At 34.4% G+C, this 17,769-nt stretch overlaps 2 protein-coding genes across 2 annotated transcripts; both read left to right on the forward strand.

The window, feature by feature from the left end:
• Positions 1-2,773, forward strand: LOC133877161 (tropinone reductase homolog At5g06060-like). The gene is made up of 5 exons (XM_062315404.1): positions 1-239; positions 595-802; positions 1,576-1,792; positions 2,097-2,203; positions 2,382-2,773. Exons 1-5 carry the CDS (start codon positions 163-165, stop codon positions 2,556-2,558), a joined length of 786 nt encoding a protein of 261 aa, XP_062171388.1. The 5' UTR covers positions 1-162; the 3' UTR covers positions 2,559-2,773.
• Positions 2,774-14,660: 11,887 nt separating this feature from the next.
• On the forward strand, positions 14,661-17,512 carry LOC133877162 (tropinone reductase homolog At5g06060-like). Its single transcript, XM_062315405.1, has 5 exons — positions 14,661-14,749; positions 15,087-15,294; positions 16,355-16,571; positions 16,936-17,042; positions 17,169-17,512. Exons 1-5 carry the CDS (start codon positions 14,673-14,675, stop codon positions 17,343-17,345), a joined length of 786 nt encoding a protein of 261 aa, XP_062171389.1. The 5' UTR covers positions 14,661-14,672; the 3' UTR covers positions 17,346-17,512.
• The last annotated feature ends 257 nt before the right edge of the window (positions 17,513-17,769 follow it).

The raw sequence follows: 17,769 nt of genomic DNA on the forward strand, positions 1-17,769 counted from the left end.
TAGGATAGTCAAGATAATAATAGGCTTCAATATACAGAAATTTGTACAGAAATTAAGACAAGTTGAAGGATTTTTTTTTCAATAATATCGCCTGCAAGCGACCTGCTGTTCACTATATAACTGGCTTCCGTTTGGAAGTCTGAAAAAAGCAGTTGGAGCGATATGGCTAAGGTCAGAGATGGAAGATGGTCTCTTCAGGGACAGACAGCTCTGGTTACCGGTGGAACCAAAGGAATCGGGTTCGTTTCTCTGTGCTTTTTCTTTCACTGGCTTTTATTTTCAACTTCACAAAAAGGAAATTTGCTGTATGTTTTTATAGCCTTGGCCCATGTCCCAATGGCTTAAACCGATAAGGAGAGATAGATGTAATTATTTAATCAATACTTTAACACTTTTCGTCATAGGTGAGGCCTAACACCTGTAATATTCAATTAAAATGAGAGATAAATGAAAGAGACATAGTTTGAATTCAGGAGCTCTGCTTTGATACTATGTTAAATCATTACAAGTTGATAAGAAGATGTAAATTTAATCATTTAATCAATGCTTTAACACTTGTTTTTGACACAAACGGATGGGTGTTTGTACATATAGGTATGCTATTGTTGAAGAATTGGCAGGGCTTGGGGCGACTGTGCACACGTGCTCTCGGAATGAAGCTGAATTGAATAAGTGCTTGCAAGAGTGGGAGGCGAAGGGCTTTCAAGTTACTGGTTCAGTCTGTGACCTTGTGTCTCGACCCCAACGAGAGGAGCTTATACACAAAGTTTCCGATCAATATCATGGCAAACTCAATATCCTTGTAAGTCCTGCATTACCTCACTGAAACCACCTATCGAGATCATATGAGTTGTTTGTAAAATAAATCTCCATGATATTCAATCATTCCAAGATCTTAATAATCGTGATTTTCACAATAAATTGATAAAAGAAAAATACAAAAATCTCTATACACCATAGTTTTTTTTTCATTTGATTCTATTAAGATAGACAAAGTTGATGAATATTGTACATATTTATAGGGCATAGAGAAGACCGTTTCCTTCATTCATCCAATAACTCCACTCCTCTTTCCAACAAAGTAGGAGTTCATTTAATAGGAAATTACTATTATTAATTAACCAAGAGTTTAATAGGATTGGACTAGATGACCTTACAACATTAGTAGTCTTTAATAGTTTTGATGTGGGTCATTGGATTCTTACATTGCCCTGTTAGCCTTCCATTAACATAATTTGTGACTCATAAATGTCTCGACTCTTATGTTTTATTGAACACGTGTCATTTTAATAGATTGAATCGTTGGTTAAAGGTTAAAGAAACTATAAACAGATAATTAGGCATTTGTGTAATGAGTCCCCTGTCTCAGTTTTGTAAATGATGTTTTGATGTAATGGTATTTTCATCACTCAATATTTGTTATTATACAGTGCATTTCATAGATCGGACTCCTTCCTTTTAAAGCTAACTCATAAGCATATATCCCCTGTTTTTCCCCTAACTTTAAATTTATTGTAGATTTTTTTGTTTCTTTCAAAGAATCATCGTTGAACAATAAATGTTTTTACTTTATAGATAAACAATGTGGGAACCAACAGAAAGAAACCAACCGTAGAGACGACAGCTGAGGATTTCTCATTTGTCATGGCTACCAACTTTGAAGCTGCTTATCACCTCTGCCAACTTGCACATCCTCTTCTGAAAGCATCAGGAGCAGGAAGCATCGTTTTCATTTCTTCTGTTGGTGGATTGCAGTCAATATTTTGTGGATCTGTTTATGAAGCAAGCAAAGGTAATATGCGCGTTGCAAGTTTATTTTCATGGACAGCTTAAGGGTCTGTTTGGATTTGTAATTTTAAAAAGTCATATTTGAAAACGTGATTTTTAAAACACATCCTTACTTGCGATTTGAATACACAAATTTTCTACGTTTTCAAATCGCAATTTTTTAAAAACACAATCTCAATCAATTAATTTTTTGCGATTCGGTTTAAAATCATACTTCTTGTCAACAAAATCCCAATGTCAAACGCACCTTTAATGTCGTAAATTTTATTGACCTGAATTGAGAGTGTAATCTGTCTTGTTTTATGCAGGAGCCATAAACCAACTTACTAGGAGTTTGGCTTGTGAGTGGGCACGTGACAATATCAGGGTCAATTGTGCTGCACCTTGGGCGACAAGAACTCCTTTAGTCGAAGCTGTAACGCTCTCTTGACTTGTCGGCTGTGTTTGTTAATCTGTTTTGAATGGTGTTTTTATTTTTAATTTTTTGTGTTTGAATTGTTTGTTAATGTTTTTGTTTTGGAAAGAGAAAAAGAGAAATTTAACAAACCGATTAATGCACAAATTGTTAATGTTAGTTCTTATTACTATTGCAGGATCTTAAAGGCCCACTTTTGGATTTCATTAATGCACGGACTCCTCTCGGACGGCCTGGAGAGGCAGAGGAGATGTCATCCATGGCGGCGTTTCTCTGTCTGCCTGCAGCTTCTTACATAACTGGGCAGACAATCGCCATAGATGGAGGGATCACTGTGAATGGATTCTCCCTATAATCATGACAGATTACAATAGCATGTAATAAACCAAAAGCTCGGATACATTTCCGAATTCCAGTTCATGAGTTTTTTTTTTTTTTTTTTTATTAAAAAAAGTGTTTGGCTTTAGAGACTTCATGATATCGATCTTATGCAAGATTTGGCACACCATAGAATATATGATATTTGTACTTTGGTGATTGAAAAAAATTATGTGATTCCTTTTGTCTTGACGGACTGAAATAAGTTCATGCAGTTTTAAGAAATTATTCTAATCAAAATCCTCAAGTTAAGTTAAGAAATACTATCCTAATGATTTATTATTTATTTTTAGAGTCAAAACATGGGATTTGGGTTGTTTATTTATATTTTATAGGTTTTGGTTTAAGGTTGAGCCGGTGTAAAGTGCGGTTTAAGAGAAGGTTGGAATTTATGATTTTTAAAGACTTCAATCGCAATTGAATTGATCGAGGTGTTGCTAAAATGTCTTATACAAATTCTAGAAAATTTCGATCGCAATTGGATCGATCGAAATGTGCTTAAATTCCCATATTTAAACCTAAGAACTTTGATTGTAGTTTAATCGATCGAATCAATGCAATACTTGAAACCCTAAAGTTTGATCGATTGAACTTAATTCTCAATTACTAGATATCCCAAAAATGCAGACAAATTTAATTTTAGCCGACTTACATTTTAAGTATTAGGTTTCACCTTATCTATATAAGTCTAACGAGCACAACTTTCAGAAGGGGAGAAGAGAGGATGCTGTTCATTATTCTTAGAGAGAATTCTAAACACTTTTAAGCCTGAACAGATATAAACCTCTCATTTGTTTGTTCACAAATAAATCACAAAAAAAAAAAAAAAAACCTTGAGACATCTCTGAACAAAACCATTATAACAAAACAGGCTATAATAATATTGGATCCTACCCTAGCAAGTAGCAACGAGAAATTACAATTGATTACCTCTCTAGAATTTTCAACGCAATTTTCTTACAAAGACTAAAATTTTAATGATTTTTGTACTTCACTAAAACTTGACATATAATTTACACAGTGACATCATGTAAATTTTGAAGTGAACAATTGACATATAATAGATCAAATGTATGTAAATTTTCCACCAATTAACATAAGTATTTAAGTGTTACTTGAGCGTGTGCACCTCTAATTACTATTAGCTAGCTAGTTATTACACTAGATATCTCAAAAATCCTCATACGTTTAAAGCATCACCTTACATATATCCACATGTGGACTATAACATAGAATTTAAACGGTAACGTCATGTAAGTTTGAAATGAAACCCAAATATATGTCAAATTTCCACCTTATGAACAATTAACACAGAGTCCACTTCGCAACAACACCCCCTTTTTTTTTTTTTTTTTTTTCAAACAACAAAATATTCTTATATAAATAAGAGAAAAGTACATATATCCTCCTCAAACTACCACTCAATTGTCAATGTACCTCATAAACTACCAATTATGTCAATGTTTTATCTCAAACTACCAAAAAAAATGTCAATGTCCCCCTAATACCAACAAAAAGACAAAAATGATCTTATTTTTTTTTTTTTCAATAAAACAAAAATGTCCTTATAAACTCGAAAAAAAAAAAACTAAAACTAAAAAATTAAAAAGAAAATAAATATAAAAATAAAAAAATATTTTTTTAAATACAAATTTAAAAAATTAAATTAAAAACGAAAAGAATGATTTTTTTTTTTTTAAAAAAAAAAACTAAAAAAAAAACTGAAAATTATAAAAACAATTTTTTTTTTAAAAAAATGAAAAATAAAAAAGAAAAACCAGTTTTTTATTAAATTAAAAAAACGAAAAAGAATATATATATATATATATATATATATATTTTTTTTTTTTTAAAAAAAAAAAACTAAAAAACAACTTAAAATTATTACTTTGAAAAAAAAGAAAAAACAGTTTTTAATTTTTATTATTTGTTTTTTTGGTATAAATTTTTGTTATTTTATATTTTTAATAATTTTTTAGTTTTTGTTTTATTTTAATAATTTTATGATGGGATTTTTTGTCATTAGGGGGACATTGATATTTTTTAATAGTTTAAAGGAGATATTAAGACAATTGGTAGTTTAGAGGAACATTGACATTTTTTGATAGTTTAGGGGTGGACATTAACATAATTGGCAGTTTGATGGGTGCATTGACAATAAAGTGATAGTTTGAAGAGATTATGCGTACCTTTTTATATGAATAATAATAATAATAACTCAATAAAATATTAAAATCCCCTGAAATACCTAACACATAATATCATGATCCTTGTGGTAGAAAATATATTCTCCATATAATTGTGATCGGATATTGTAGGAGAATATATGTGATTAATTTGATTGTGTATATTCTTTAACACCTTGAAGCTCAAAATATGCAGCACAAAACATAACAAAATACCCAATAAGCTACTTGCATTTTAACTCTAGCAACTCAAAAATCTCTTACCAATTTTTTTTTTTTTTTTTTTTCCTCAGTATAGGTGATTATAGAACAAGCAAGCCTCTCGCAATTACAGAATGTATTTGCGGCAGATGTTGCCTCGCTTTTGGTGGAACCAGAATCAGAGACGGAGGAAGGGGGGAGGGCCGGTAAGGGCCATGCTCACCCCCCCCCCCCCCCCCCCACCAATTTTTTTTTTTTTTTTAAATTATTTGTAGGGAGCCAAGGAGGAAGACGAGAGCACGATCGACTGCTTAGTCTGCTTTGCTAAGCAAAAAAGCGTTTGGGAAGAGCAAATGGGGGGAGGACAGTGTCATGGGGCGTTTCTGGGAAATGGAAAATGCCGAAGCTTGAAGAAGATGTGAGCAAATGGTGCATAAAGGGCCAATTGTTCATGCGTTTTATGCTTTCAGTCTTGTTGTTTTATTCCTGCGTTTTGTGTTTAGTTGTCTGCATTTATGGGGGAGTCCTTGTAGGCCAGTAGCATTTAAGGCTATTAGGAGGTCGTTAGAGGAAAATCCTTCTCTACTTTCCAAATTAATCACAAATTTTAAGTACTGTACCAAATTACCAAATAATTTTATCAGTTAACCATATATTCATGTTAAGCTAATTATGTTCTATTAAAAAAAAAACTAGATGAATCATATCTTAAAAAAATTTTAAGTTTTTATTTTACTTCAAGAATTAAGAGTGGAGGAAAAATAATACATAATTTGTAAAAATGAGCTAGCATTTCTTTAAAACATAATTTAAGAATCCGAAGTAAGTTTTGACAGCTTGACCCTGTCCAAAATACTTTTTGACTCCATCCCTGACCAGAACTAATGCAGGAATACACTGTAAAATAAGAAGACAATTGGCTGGAATCCTGGGATAGTTCATTCCTTGTATTCAATCGTATTGATGGTCATCTAGTCTTAGCACATCAGTTAGGAGGAGAAGATGCTCCACCAGATACGTACATTGAGTCCTCGTAAGTTGTGATGTTATCGTCACCCTTATAATGGAATAAGGCAGTAGTTGAATTACTCTGTATTACTTACTCCAACATACACGAGGATCAGCTACGAGAAAAAATGTAGGGAGAGGATTAAGAGAGGTTGTTCAAGTTCTAAAAGCGGCAGCAAATGGTCAAGTTTAGGAACTATATAGGAAGCCAAACTCAACCAATGCACCGAGTTTGTTTGTTTTTTTGTGATTCGTGTATCTGAGTGGTAGGAACTAGGATGTGCACATATTTCATCTCTAGAAGTAGACGTTAGTACCGTTTAAGAGACGACGTCGTCTCTCTTAAAATCTGTTCCATTTAATCCTGACCATCCGTTTTTTAACAGCTTATATGCTGTTGTTTTGATTCACAAGATAGAAGTCGGATCCATCAAGTATATGCTACGAGTGCTATTAGGAAACTCAATTTTAGAGTCACTTACACACGACCAGATGGCCAAAACATGGGGATTCAAAAACTGGATCCACAGGCAGATGCACTATGCACTCACAACCGCTTTCTTTTGATTTTTTCTTAAATTTAGAGAACAAAGTTATTTATTGCTTCTGATTCAAATACATTTCATAATAATTTTTTTTATCTTTCCTTATATTACTAAAATATTAATTCTTTTTTTACAAAATACAAGTTCTCTACCTACGTACCCTAACAATTTTTTATAAAATTTTAACATAATCTCCAATAAAAAGAGAAGAGAGAAGAGATAAACATTTTGCGTTAAAATAATGGATAAAGAAGCAACAGCGTGTGACTTTTTTTGTACTATTTTTTATTTTTGTTAGATTTTTCTTATATTTTTCTTATATTTACAAAAGGAAAGAAAAGATGTTACGCGCACCTATGCTATTGTGGTGAAGAAGACGTTTCAGGATGTTGGATGGGAAACAGTGTGAAGAATAAGACAAGGGTCCTTGAAACCAGGGCTCTAGAACTCGTGAATGAGGGCCGCGTGGCTTACCTTGCAGAAGACATTTCAAAGAAGGGTTTTTTTTTTTTTTTTTTTTTTTTTTTTTAAGATACATGAAGAAATTACACTAGGAAAGAAAAACAAACAACAAAACAAAGCCTAGCCAGCCGAAAATTAAACTAGTAATGAAAGTACGCAGAGACAATCTTTTCAAAGTTGCAGGCCTAAAGATTCGTGATATGAATGTCAAGAATCAGGGCCACCAGTTAAGGTAGTTGGTGTTGGTAGAGAGCCAAGAGGCTCTAAACACAGTGACAACAGTGATAAACAAGGGGAAAGAACAAATAAGTCCAGAAATAAACAAGAAATTACAAAAAAAGTAACATAAGCAACAGTAGTCTTGTTGATGGAGGAGGAGTGAGAGCATTCCCTGACGGCACGTGAGGTCCACACACCACCAAGGGGAGGCTTCTCGGCATCAGGATTCGCCTGGATCCACCTATGGCCGAAGCGGTGGGAGGCTGGGGGAGCGGACATGGTCGGCAGCTGTGAAGGGTTAATTGTAATATTGTTGCAAACTGGGGTCTATTTGTATTGTCTTTATTTCCCTAAAATACCCTAATTCTAGATTGTTCTATAACGTGGTTGTGGGCGGGACGCCCAATAGTGTAATGGGTCAATAAAGAGGGGTCGTGGGCTGTACTTTCAGTAGATTAAGGGGTAATGAGTTAGTGGGTAGAAACCACTACTGGCAGTTACTGTGACGATCACCTTTATATATATATATACAAACGTAAAACTAGTCATCACAGTAGCACGACTACATGTCGCTCAGCCAATATATGACACATACCCTATAACATGCATCTGATAAACAGAATTATATTTATAGCGGATTATATCATGATACTATCTCAATTATAGCGAAAAAGCACATCTATAAATAAACATGTTGTCTAAAAAAAAGTGAGCCATAACACAAGTCTAATTGTTTAAGGCTTAATAACATATAACTATTACAAAGGAATGGATTATACAAAAGAATATGTGACACATAATATGCAAAAACACTCAAAAAACAAGAACACCATAGTCTGACATACTATGACTGTCGCGAGTGGCTTCAATCGTAGTAACCCAAATATAATGCTACCGGATCATCATTCGCCTCAGGAGGTACCTGCAAACATAAGAACATCGTCTACACGGTTGTAATGGTAGCCACATCCGCATAAAGAAAAGAATGAGTTCACCGTCTCAGTATAAAACATACTAAGACCTCAGTTGTATTAAACTGACTGATTTTTGCAAATAACCAACATTTCCTTTATTTTTAGTCATGCGAGCACTATATTAGCCACCAATTTACCAATAGCTAATATAACAGACACCAACTATCCATAAAACAATGAAGGCATACGATGTAGTTGTGAACACATGTAGAAGTTCCAGTCTACCGCTTGAAAGTTTCTAAATATATACCCCTCTACAATAATACTTTGATATCAGTGTCTCAGACATACATATACGTGATAGCACCGTTTCGCGTATACGCATACATATAGGCCTTAAGCTATAAAACAATGGTATCTAGCACACCATACTAAGGCACAAGTATTTCCTTGCTATAGTAATATCGATCTCGTACATCGATACTCGAAAGCACATATACATAGGTACTTATATCACCAAGCTTTGGGTAACGCTGGCATCTCGGTACAATGAAACTCAATGCATTTTTATAAACATTAAATCATGCAACCATATGATAGAAATATACATAAGCTCTTTCCATTTAAAATTCTTATGCATACCAACACGTATAACAAAACAACTCATAGCATAAAAAAATCACTCATGAAAACAATGTTATATATGCTATGCATGAAATTGGTTACTGTGGGGCTTGGGTCCCTCTGCTGCTGTTATGCTGTTGTTTTACTGTTTATTGCGTGTGCTATTGTTAAGCTGATGTTTAACTATGTTTACTGCATTTTGCTATTGTTAAGCTGCTGTTGTATAAATGCTCTATGCTACATGCTCAATGCTCTGTGCTTGATCAGTATTTGTTTTACTACTATATCATGTTGTTAAATCATGCTTTCTTCGTAAAACATAAACAGTTCAACATTGCATGTTTTCAAACAACTTGTGTAACGCTGGCATCTCGGTACAATGAAACTCAATGCATTTTTATAAACATTAAATCATGCAATCATATGATAGAAATATACAGAAGCTCTTTCCATTTAAGATTCTTATGCATAACAACACGTCTAGAAAAACTACTTACAGATAAAAACATCAATCATGAAAACAATGTTATATATGCTATGCATGAAACTTGTAACGACCCGCCTTTTACAAAAAGACGTAAGTGAAAATTTCGAATTTCCACGTATCGTTATGACATCAACACTGACGTCATCAGAGTATGAATTGGCAGCGGAATATAATTTTCTTTTACAACTTAGGAATCATAACACATTGAGCTGATTGAATTACTACTAGACATTCATTCTGAAATCATTCAACTATACATCGAAATAAGTGTCACTAAGAACACTAAAAACATACATGAAAAACCTATTAAATACAAATGTATCTAAATATATTACATTCCAAACTAATACAACATCACAAAGAAATCATCAGCTATATTAATATCAGCTCTAACTCTTCAATGCTAACATAATCCAATTCTTTCATTTAATAACCTTTGTACCTGCATATTGGACTACCGCCCATATATAAATATATGGGTCAGTCTACTGCTTTCGATAATATAATGAATAAGCATTTATTTATGAAATGCAACACAATGTATGACTTCATAATTACATGTATAAGCAATATATGGCACATGCTTGCAAGTCATAGACATATATTGAATGTATACATAATCATGAAGCAGTAATATGCCAGTTTTATATGCAATGTATTAATTATTCTTCTTTTGCACTCCTTTCGTTATGCGATCAAAACTAAATCTCGACCAAAACTAGGTCCGGTTAATGCATGGGAGAAAACCAAAACTAGGTTTCTCTGGAAGCCAAAACTAGGTTCCACTGGAAGCCAAAACTAGGTTCCACTCACTTAAAGCTTATTCGTTTAATGGCTACTGAACACCAAAACTAGGGTCCAATACCTGTTATTTATTAATGTTATGGAAGCCAAAACTAGGTTCCACTGGTAGGCCAAAACTAGGTCTCACCAGCTCGTTATTAAGCGATTTAATTAAAATAGAAAATATGCAAAATCACATGCACAACAAATAAACAAATCCATAAACATGATATTATGAAAAGCTATAAGTAAGTATTTTAGAAATATTTACTACCCTCCGGTGCAGTCTCTTAACTCATAATCTGCAATAAACATATATTTATACATAGACCGTTAATATCAACACTTCCGAATATTAATTATCTATATAGATTTAATTATCAATTAACCTCGTACAATTCCTTTTAAATTCTTAACATATCTCACATATATTAATTTCCAAACACTTTGTACATTTTCCATAAATCTATTTAAAACTCGTATTATTACCACATATCATTTCAAACACCAAAACCCTTTTCTTTTAACATTAAATCTCATACTATTAAGAAACCCAAGCATTAAACACAAACACAACTCCACTGAAATACACTACCCGACCCATTTTATAAAATCATATCCTATTGCTCTTGAAAACTCAATCTTATTTTACATTTCCAAAATCCACTTTAAACAATAAAATCTCTCCCAATTCCAACATACCCGATTCTACCCAAGATCACAAACACTATGGCCAAAACAAGGGAACATCATGCTATACACTGGTTCGGCCAATACCAACACCAAACTCTAAAACACCCATACAAAAATCACTGAAGATATGGCTGAGTAGAGGTGCATGGTCAGAATAATAACTAAGCACCAAATCTCAAAACCAATACTCGGCTGAAGCCTCTAGTCCAAAAGTAGGGAAGACACAAGCAAACCCACTCCAGACAAACACTACAGCCGAAACCCACACACATACTACCGTTCAAAATCCCACTCCAATTCAACTAATACACGGCGAACCATCAAAATATCAATAACTGAACCAAGTCCCAACACCTATACTCCAAACCCTAATTCCATAATAACCAAACCAATCCACAAAATTAGAAATTACCCCAGGGATTTTTCGTAGCAAATCCGCCGGAGAACGCCATTGATTCCGCCGGAAAATGCACAGGAAAAATCGGGTCTTCCTCTCGGGTCTGACGGGTCACCGAGTCGGGATTTCGGGTCAGGGGCTTCGGGTCTTTGTGGATCAGCCGGAAAGTCGCCTTAGCTCGCCAGAAATCGGCGTTTGGCCGCCGGACATGGAGAATCAGACCTCTGGAAGGTTCGGGTCGCACGGTTTCTCTCGGATTCGTCGGGTTTGGCTCGCGGGTCGCAGCTTGCGGTTGGGTTTTAGCCCACGAGTTCGTCGGAAATCGCATCACCGGCGTTCCCTGGTCTCGTCGGCGTCACCCAGCACGTCCACCAGAAGATCAGGTCTGATCTTCCCGATTTCTCTCCCTCTCCGTTTGCTCTCTCTCTCTCTCTCTCTCTCTCTCTCTCTCGGTTCTCATCTCTCTCAAATCGCATCACCGGCGTTCCCTGGTCTCGCCAGCATCACCCAGCACGTCCACTGGAAGATTGGGTCTGATCTTCCCGATTTCTCTCCCTCTCCGTTCGGTCTCTCTCTCTCACGGATCCACCGGGTCCTCTCTTCCCCGCCACTCTCTCTCTCTCTCGGTTCTTATCTCTCTCATTCTCTCGCATCTCTCTCTCACTCGATCTCTCATCTCAGTCTCACTCTCTCCCTCTTGCTATCTCTGTTTTCGGGGCAAAAAGAGCAGAGAAGAGAAAATGAAGAAGGAAGAAGAAAAAAAAAAAGAAAATAATAAAAAGGAGAAGTGTATCGGTTATATTGAAGAGGAGAGGAGATATTATGTTTTTTTTTTTTTTTTTTTTTTTTTTTTTTTTTTGTAATCATTAAGTTTATTAAATATCACTAGATATTTTGTACAAAACTTAATAGATAAGTTTTTATAAAATATCTTCTATTAAAATATAAAATTATCTCTTACAAAAATATCTCTCCAGATATTTTTGCATTGGTCTTTACCCTTAAGTATAATTCCTTAAAATTACAATCTGAGTTCGTTTTGTGTGTAGTTCGTTTCGTCGGAAATATTATTATCTCAATAATATTTTAACATCATAAATTATAAACCAAATATATATTGCACAATAATATTGCACGCAGTGAATATTACACCTTATTATTTATCAATATTATTATGCCAATTAGTCTACTAAATAATTCCGTCAGTCTATTTTATTTAGTCTTAAATTCTAATTTAAGACATTTATTTAATTACTTAAAATCTGGGGCGCTACAAAACCGGTTATTGTGGGGCTTGGGTCCCCTTGCTGCTATTATGCTGCTGTTTTACTATTTACTGCGTTTGCTGTTGTTAAGTTGTTGTTTTACTATGTTTACTGCGTTTTGCTGTTTTTAAGCTAATGTTGTATGTATGCTCTATGCTACATGCTCAATACACTGTGCTTGATCAGTATTTGTTTCACTACTGTATCATCTTGTTAAATCATACTTTCTTCGTAAAACATAAACAGTTCAACATTGTGACGTCTCACATCGCCTGGGAATGAGGATATGCTTATATGTATAAATGCATCATTTATGACACAACGCGTTTTAAAGCTGTGATGGCCATGAACCTATCAGAACTTCGTAGTTAAGCGTGCTTCTGCGAGAGCAATCCCAGGATGGGTGACCTCCTGGGAAGTCTGGTATGGGGAGCCAAAAACGGACAATATTGTGTCATTGTGGGTGGGTCGTTACAAATGGTATCAGAGCCATTGCCCAGCCTGAGATGGTGGGAGCATGCACAAGCCCAATGAGGGACGCCAGCGGGGACGCTGGGTCCAAAGAGGGGGTGATTGTGATGTCCCACATCGCCTGGAAATGAGGATATGCTTATATATATAAATGTACCATTTATGACACAACATGTTTTAAAGCCGTGATGGCCATGAACCTATCAGAACTTCGTAGTTAAGCGTGCTTCTGCGAGAGCAATCCCAGGATGGGTGACCTCCTGGGAAGTCTAGTATGGAGAGCCAAAAGCGGACAATATTGTGTCATTGTGGGTGGGTCGTTACAAACATGACATGTTCTCAAACAATTTGCATAATTTAAATCCTAACAGCAGCACAATACTCAAACACTTTAAATCAATTCAACACCCTTCATTCATGCATCATTTCTTAAACATTATTGATATAATTTGAACATAATCAAAACTACTCAAATTATCCAAAACATATATTTCAACATACAGTTGGTTCGGAATTATAAAACAATATATCATTTCCAAATCTATTAAATACATAAAAGTATATTTTCTCTGTGAGTAGAATACTCACCTCAGATCGCTTGTATTTCGAACTCCAAACGACTTTAAGTTCAACCACAAAGTGCTGCTAAAAATACAACACATTGTATTATTTAGTATTCTAACCAATAACCACTCTAAGTAGCATTTTGAATCACTCAAAGCTACGTTACTAAGTTACCCATTAAATCCTAAAATTCTTAAATATTTTTCCATAATTTCTAATCACTTTCTTAAACACAATATTGTTAATCCATAGCATTACTTAGGGTTAATCACACAAAAATAACACTTTAACAAAATACCCAAAAGTTAGGGTTTATGAAAAACTTATCAAAAGTTCTTCAAGCCAACACCCAATGTTTGGGAAGTTCCTTGCAACTCCAAACCACACAAAGTCTAAAGAAAACACTAAGTTAAACTCATTTCTACAAGATTTACTAAAAATCTCCAAAATGTAAGTTTGGCGATTTACCTTAAAACGTTCGGTCAAAACGTAGATCGTGCTTTGTAGATTACGTTACCAAAGTCGGATCTAAGATTGGATGGCTGAATTTCTAGAAATCATAGTTTTTAGGGTGGAAAACCAAGAGAGAGGGGAGAATTTCAGAGAAAGCTGAAAGGAAAAAGGGCGTTCGACCCCTTTTAATTTGGGTCCCGTTCGAATGGGCATTAGATATCGTTCGGAAGCGCGTCCACTAAGGACATGTCACCCAATTGCCAGCTGTCCAGACGCACTTGGTATATAGTATCCAGACGCGCCACTTATTTTACTATTATATTTTATATTTTCATTTTCCATTAATTTTTGGAATCTAAAAATATTCATCGCGTGTCTTATTGCATTTTCTAGTTATCTAATTAATCTTAATCATTTTTTCACATTCTCAAAATTTAATTTAAAATTCGGAACATCACAGTTGCCTAAGTCAACAATTGTAGTTTCTTTCCTGTATTTAAAGTCAGTAGTTGATTACCAAACAAGGCAAATAAAAATTGGTCGGTAGGACTAGTCAACACCATGAACGCAAAATTATTTATCTGTACAGCAGGCTGTCAGTCGTTTTTCATTATCTACCACCAGGCCATAAGTCGACTTTGGAAATAGGATAGTCAAGATAAAAGACTTTAATATACAGAAAGTTGTACATAAATTAAGAAAAGTTGAAGGATTTTTGGTAAATAATATCGACTGCAAGCATTATATAACTGGCTTGATCCGTTAGGAAGGCTGAAAAAGTAGTAGCAGCGGTGGTGGTCATAGACTCATAGTAGCGATATGGCTCAGGTCAGAGATGGAAGATGGTCTCTTCAGGGAAAGACAGCTCTCATTACCGGTGGAACCAAAGGAATCGGGTTCGTTTCTCTTTGCTTTCTCTTTCACTGGCTTTTATTTTCAGCTTCACAAAAGGAAATTTACTGTATGTTTTTATAGCTTTCCCACGTTATCTAAAAGCTTAAGCAGATATGAATAGATAAATGTAATTATTTAATCAATACTTTAATAATTTTTGTCATAGGTGAGGTTCAATTGAAATGAGAGGTAAATGAAAGAATCATAGTTTGAACTTTGTTATGATACTATGTTAAATCACTACTTGTCCAAAAAACTTAAGTTGATAGGAAGATGTAAATTTAATTAATATTTTAACACTAATTTTTGAGACAAACGGACGGGTGTTTGTGCATATAGGTATGCTATTGTCGAGGAATTGGCAGGGCTTGGAGCGACCGTGCACACGTGCTCTCGGAATGAAGCTGAACTGAATAAGTGCTTGCAAGAGTGGGCGGCAAAGGGCTTTCGAGTTACTGGTTCAGTCTGTGACCTTGTGTCTCGACCCCAACGAGAGGAGCTTATAAACACAGTTTCCAGTCAATATCACGGCAAACTCAATATCCTTGTAAGTCTTGCATTTCCTCACTGAAACCACCTATTCAGATCGATCATATGAGTTGTTTGTAAAATAAATCTGCATGATATTCAATTATTCCAAGATCTTAATAATCATGATTTTTACAATAAATTGATAAAAAAAAAAAAAAAAAAAATCAGAATCTCTAAGCATCAGAGTTTTTTTTTTTGTTTTTTTTGTTTTGTTTTGTTTTTTTTTTTTTTTTTCACTTGATCCTCTTAAGATAGACAAAGTTGATAAATATTGTGCATATTTATAAGGCATAGAGAAGACCGTTTCCTTTATTCATCCAATAACTTCACTCCACTTTCCAACAAAGTAGGAGTTCATTTAATAGGAAATTACTATTATTAATTAACCAAGAGTTTAATAGGATTGGACAAAATGACCTTACAACATTGATAGTCTTAACCGTTTTGATATGGGTAGTTGGATTCTTATAATATTGTCCTGTTAGCTTTCCACTAATATTATTTCTGACTCATAAATGTCTCGACTCTTATGTTTTATTGAACACACGTCATTTTAATAGATTGAATTGTGGGTTAAGGAAATTATAAACAGATAATTAGACATTTGTGTAATGAGTCCCCTTTCTCAGTTTCGTAAATGGTATTTTCATCACTCAATATTTGTGATCATACATTTCATTTCATAGATCGGACTCCTTCCTTTTAAAGCTAACTCATAAGCATATATCCCCTATTTTTCAAAGATCATAACCGGGGATGGAGGGAGGAGAGCTGGCACGGGCCATGGCTCCCCTCAATTTCTTAAAAAAAAAAAAAAAAAAAGAATTTAAAGGTGGAAAAAAAAAATTAAAAAAATTAAAAAATATAAGGTAAAAATAAAAATTTAACTTACTTAGTCCCTATTAATTTTTTTTTTTTTGTCATTGACCCCTGCGCATAAGAACTTTTGGCTCCGTCCCTGATCGTACTGGATATTCAAAATTTTGCCATCTTGAATCCCCTAGCTTTAAATTTATTGTAGATTTTTTTTTTTTTCAAAGAATTATCGTTGAACAATAAATGTTTTTACTTTATAGATAAACAATGTGGGAACCAACAGAAAGAAACCAACCCTAGAGACGACAGCCGAAGATTTCTCATTTGTCATGGCTACCAACTTTGAAGCTGCTTATCACCTCTGCCAACTTGCACATCCTCTTCTGAAAGCATCAGGAGCAGGAAGCATCGTTTTCATTTCTTCTGTTGGTGGATTGCAGTCAATATTTTGTGGATCTGTTTACGAAGCAAGCAAAGGTAATTTTCTCGTTGCAAATTTCTTTTCATGGACAGTTTAAGGATCCGTTTGTGTTTGTAATTTTAAATGTGCGATTTGAAAATGTGATTTTTTTAAACGCAGTTAAGTGCTTGACAAAATTGTAATTTGGTCTATAAAATTGTGTGTTTAAAAAAAACCACATCCTTACCTGCAATTTAAAAACGCAAATTTTATACATTTTCAAATCACAATTTTTTAAAGACAAAATCCCAAACAATAAATTTTATGAATTCGGTTTAAAATGATACTTGTTGTCTACGAAATCCCAATGCCAAACACACATTTAATGTCGTAAATTTTAGTGACCTGAATTGAGCGTGTAAACTGTCTTGTTTTATGCAGGAGCCATAAACCAACTTACTAAGAGTTTGGCTTGTGAGTGGGCACGCGACAATATCAGGGTCAATTGCACTGCACCTTGGGCGACAAGAACTCCTTTAATCGAAGCTGTAATGTTCTCTTGGCTTGTCGACTCCATTTGTTAATGTTTTTGTTTTGGAAAAAGAAAACGAGAAATTTAACAAACTGATTAATGCATAAATAATCGTTGATGTTAGTTCTTATTACTATTGCAGGAACTTAAAGGCGTAATTTTGGATACCATAAATGCACGGACTCCTCTCGGACGGCCTGGGGGGGCAGATGAGATATCATCCATGACGGCGTTTCTCTGTTTGCCTGCAGCTTCTTACATAACTGGGCAGACAATCGCTATAGATGGAGGATTCACTGTGAATGGATACTCCCTATAATCATGACAAATTACAACAGCATGTAATAAACCAAAAGCTCGGATACATTTCCCAATTCCATTTCATGTGTGTTTTTTTTTAATTTTTTTTTTTTTTTTAATAAAAAAAATGTTTAGCTTAAGAGACTTCATGATATCGATCTTATGTAAGATTTGGCACACCGTAGAACATATAATATTTGTATTTTGGTGATTGAAAAAAAAATTATGTGATTCATTTTGTCTTGACGGGCTGAAATAAGTTCAGGCCGTTCTAAGAAATTATTATAATCAAAATCCTCAAGTTAAGTTAAGAAATACTATCCTAATTATTTATTATTTATTTTTAGATTCAAAACATGGGATATGGGTTGTTTATTTATATTTTATAGGTTTTGGTTTAAGGTTGAGTCAGTGTAAAGTGCGATTTAAGAGAAGGTTGGAAT

The sequence above is a fragment of the Alnus glutinosa genome, chromosome 9 (assembly GCF_958979055.1).
Source record: "Alnus glutinosa chromosome 9, dhAlnGlut1.1, whole genome shotgun sequence".
Taxonomy (NCBI): Eukaryota; Viridiplantae; Streptophyta; class Magnoliopsida; order Fagales; family Betulaceae; genus Alnus; species Alnus glutinosa.

Bases quoted from the DNA above. Each gene is read 5' to 3' on its own strand.
- LOC133877161 (XM_062315404.1), top strand. From the start codon at position 163: ATGGCTAAGGTCAGAGATGGAAGATGGTCTCTTCAGGGACAGACAGCT. The intron at 803-1,575 runs GTAAGTCCTGCA...TTTACTTTATAG, and splicing joins ATGGCAAACTCAATATCCTT to ATAAACAATGTGGGAACCAA. The intron at 1,793-2,096 runs GTAATATGCGCG...TGTTTTATGCAG, and splicing joins TGTTTATGAAGCAAGCAAAG to GAGCCATAAACCAACTTACT.
- LOC133877162 (XM_062315405.1), top strand. From the start codon at position 14,673: ATGGCTCAGGTCAGAGATGGAAGATGGTCTCTTCAGGGAAAGACAGCT. The intron at 16,572-16,935 runs GTAATTTTCTCG...TGTTTTATGCAG, and splicing joins TGTTTACGAAGCAAGCAAAG to GAGCCATAAACCAACTTACT. The intron at 17,043-17,168 runs GTAATGTTCTCT...TTACTATTGCAG, and splicing joins GAACTCCTTTAATCGAAGCT to GAACTTAAAGGCGTAATTTT.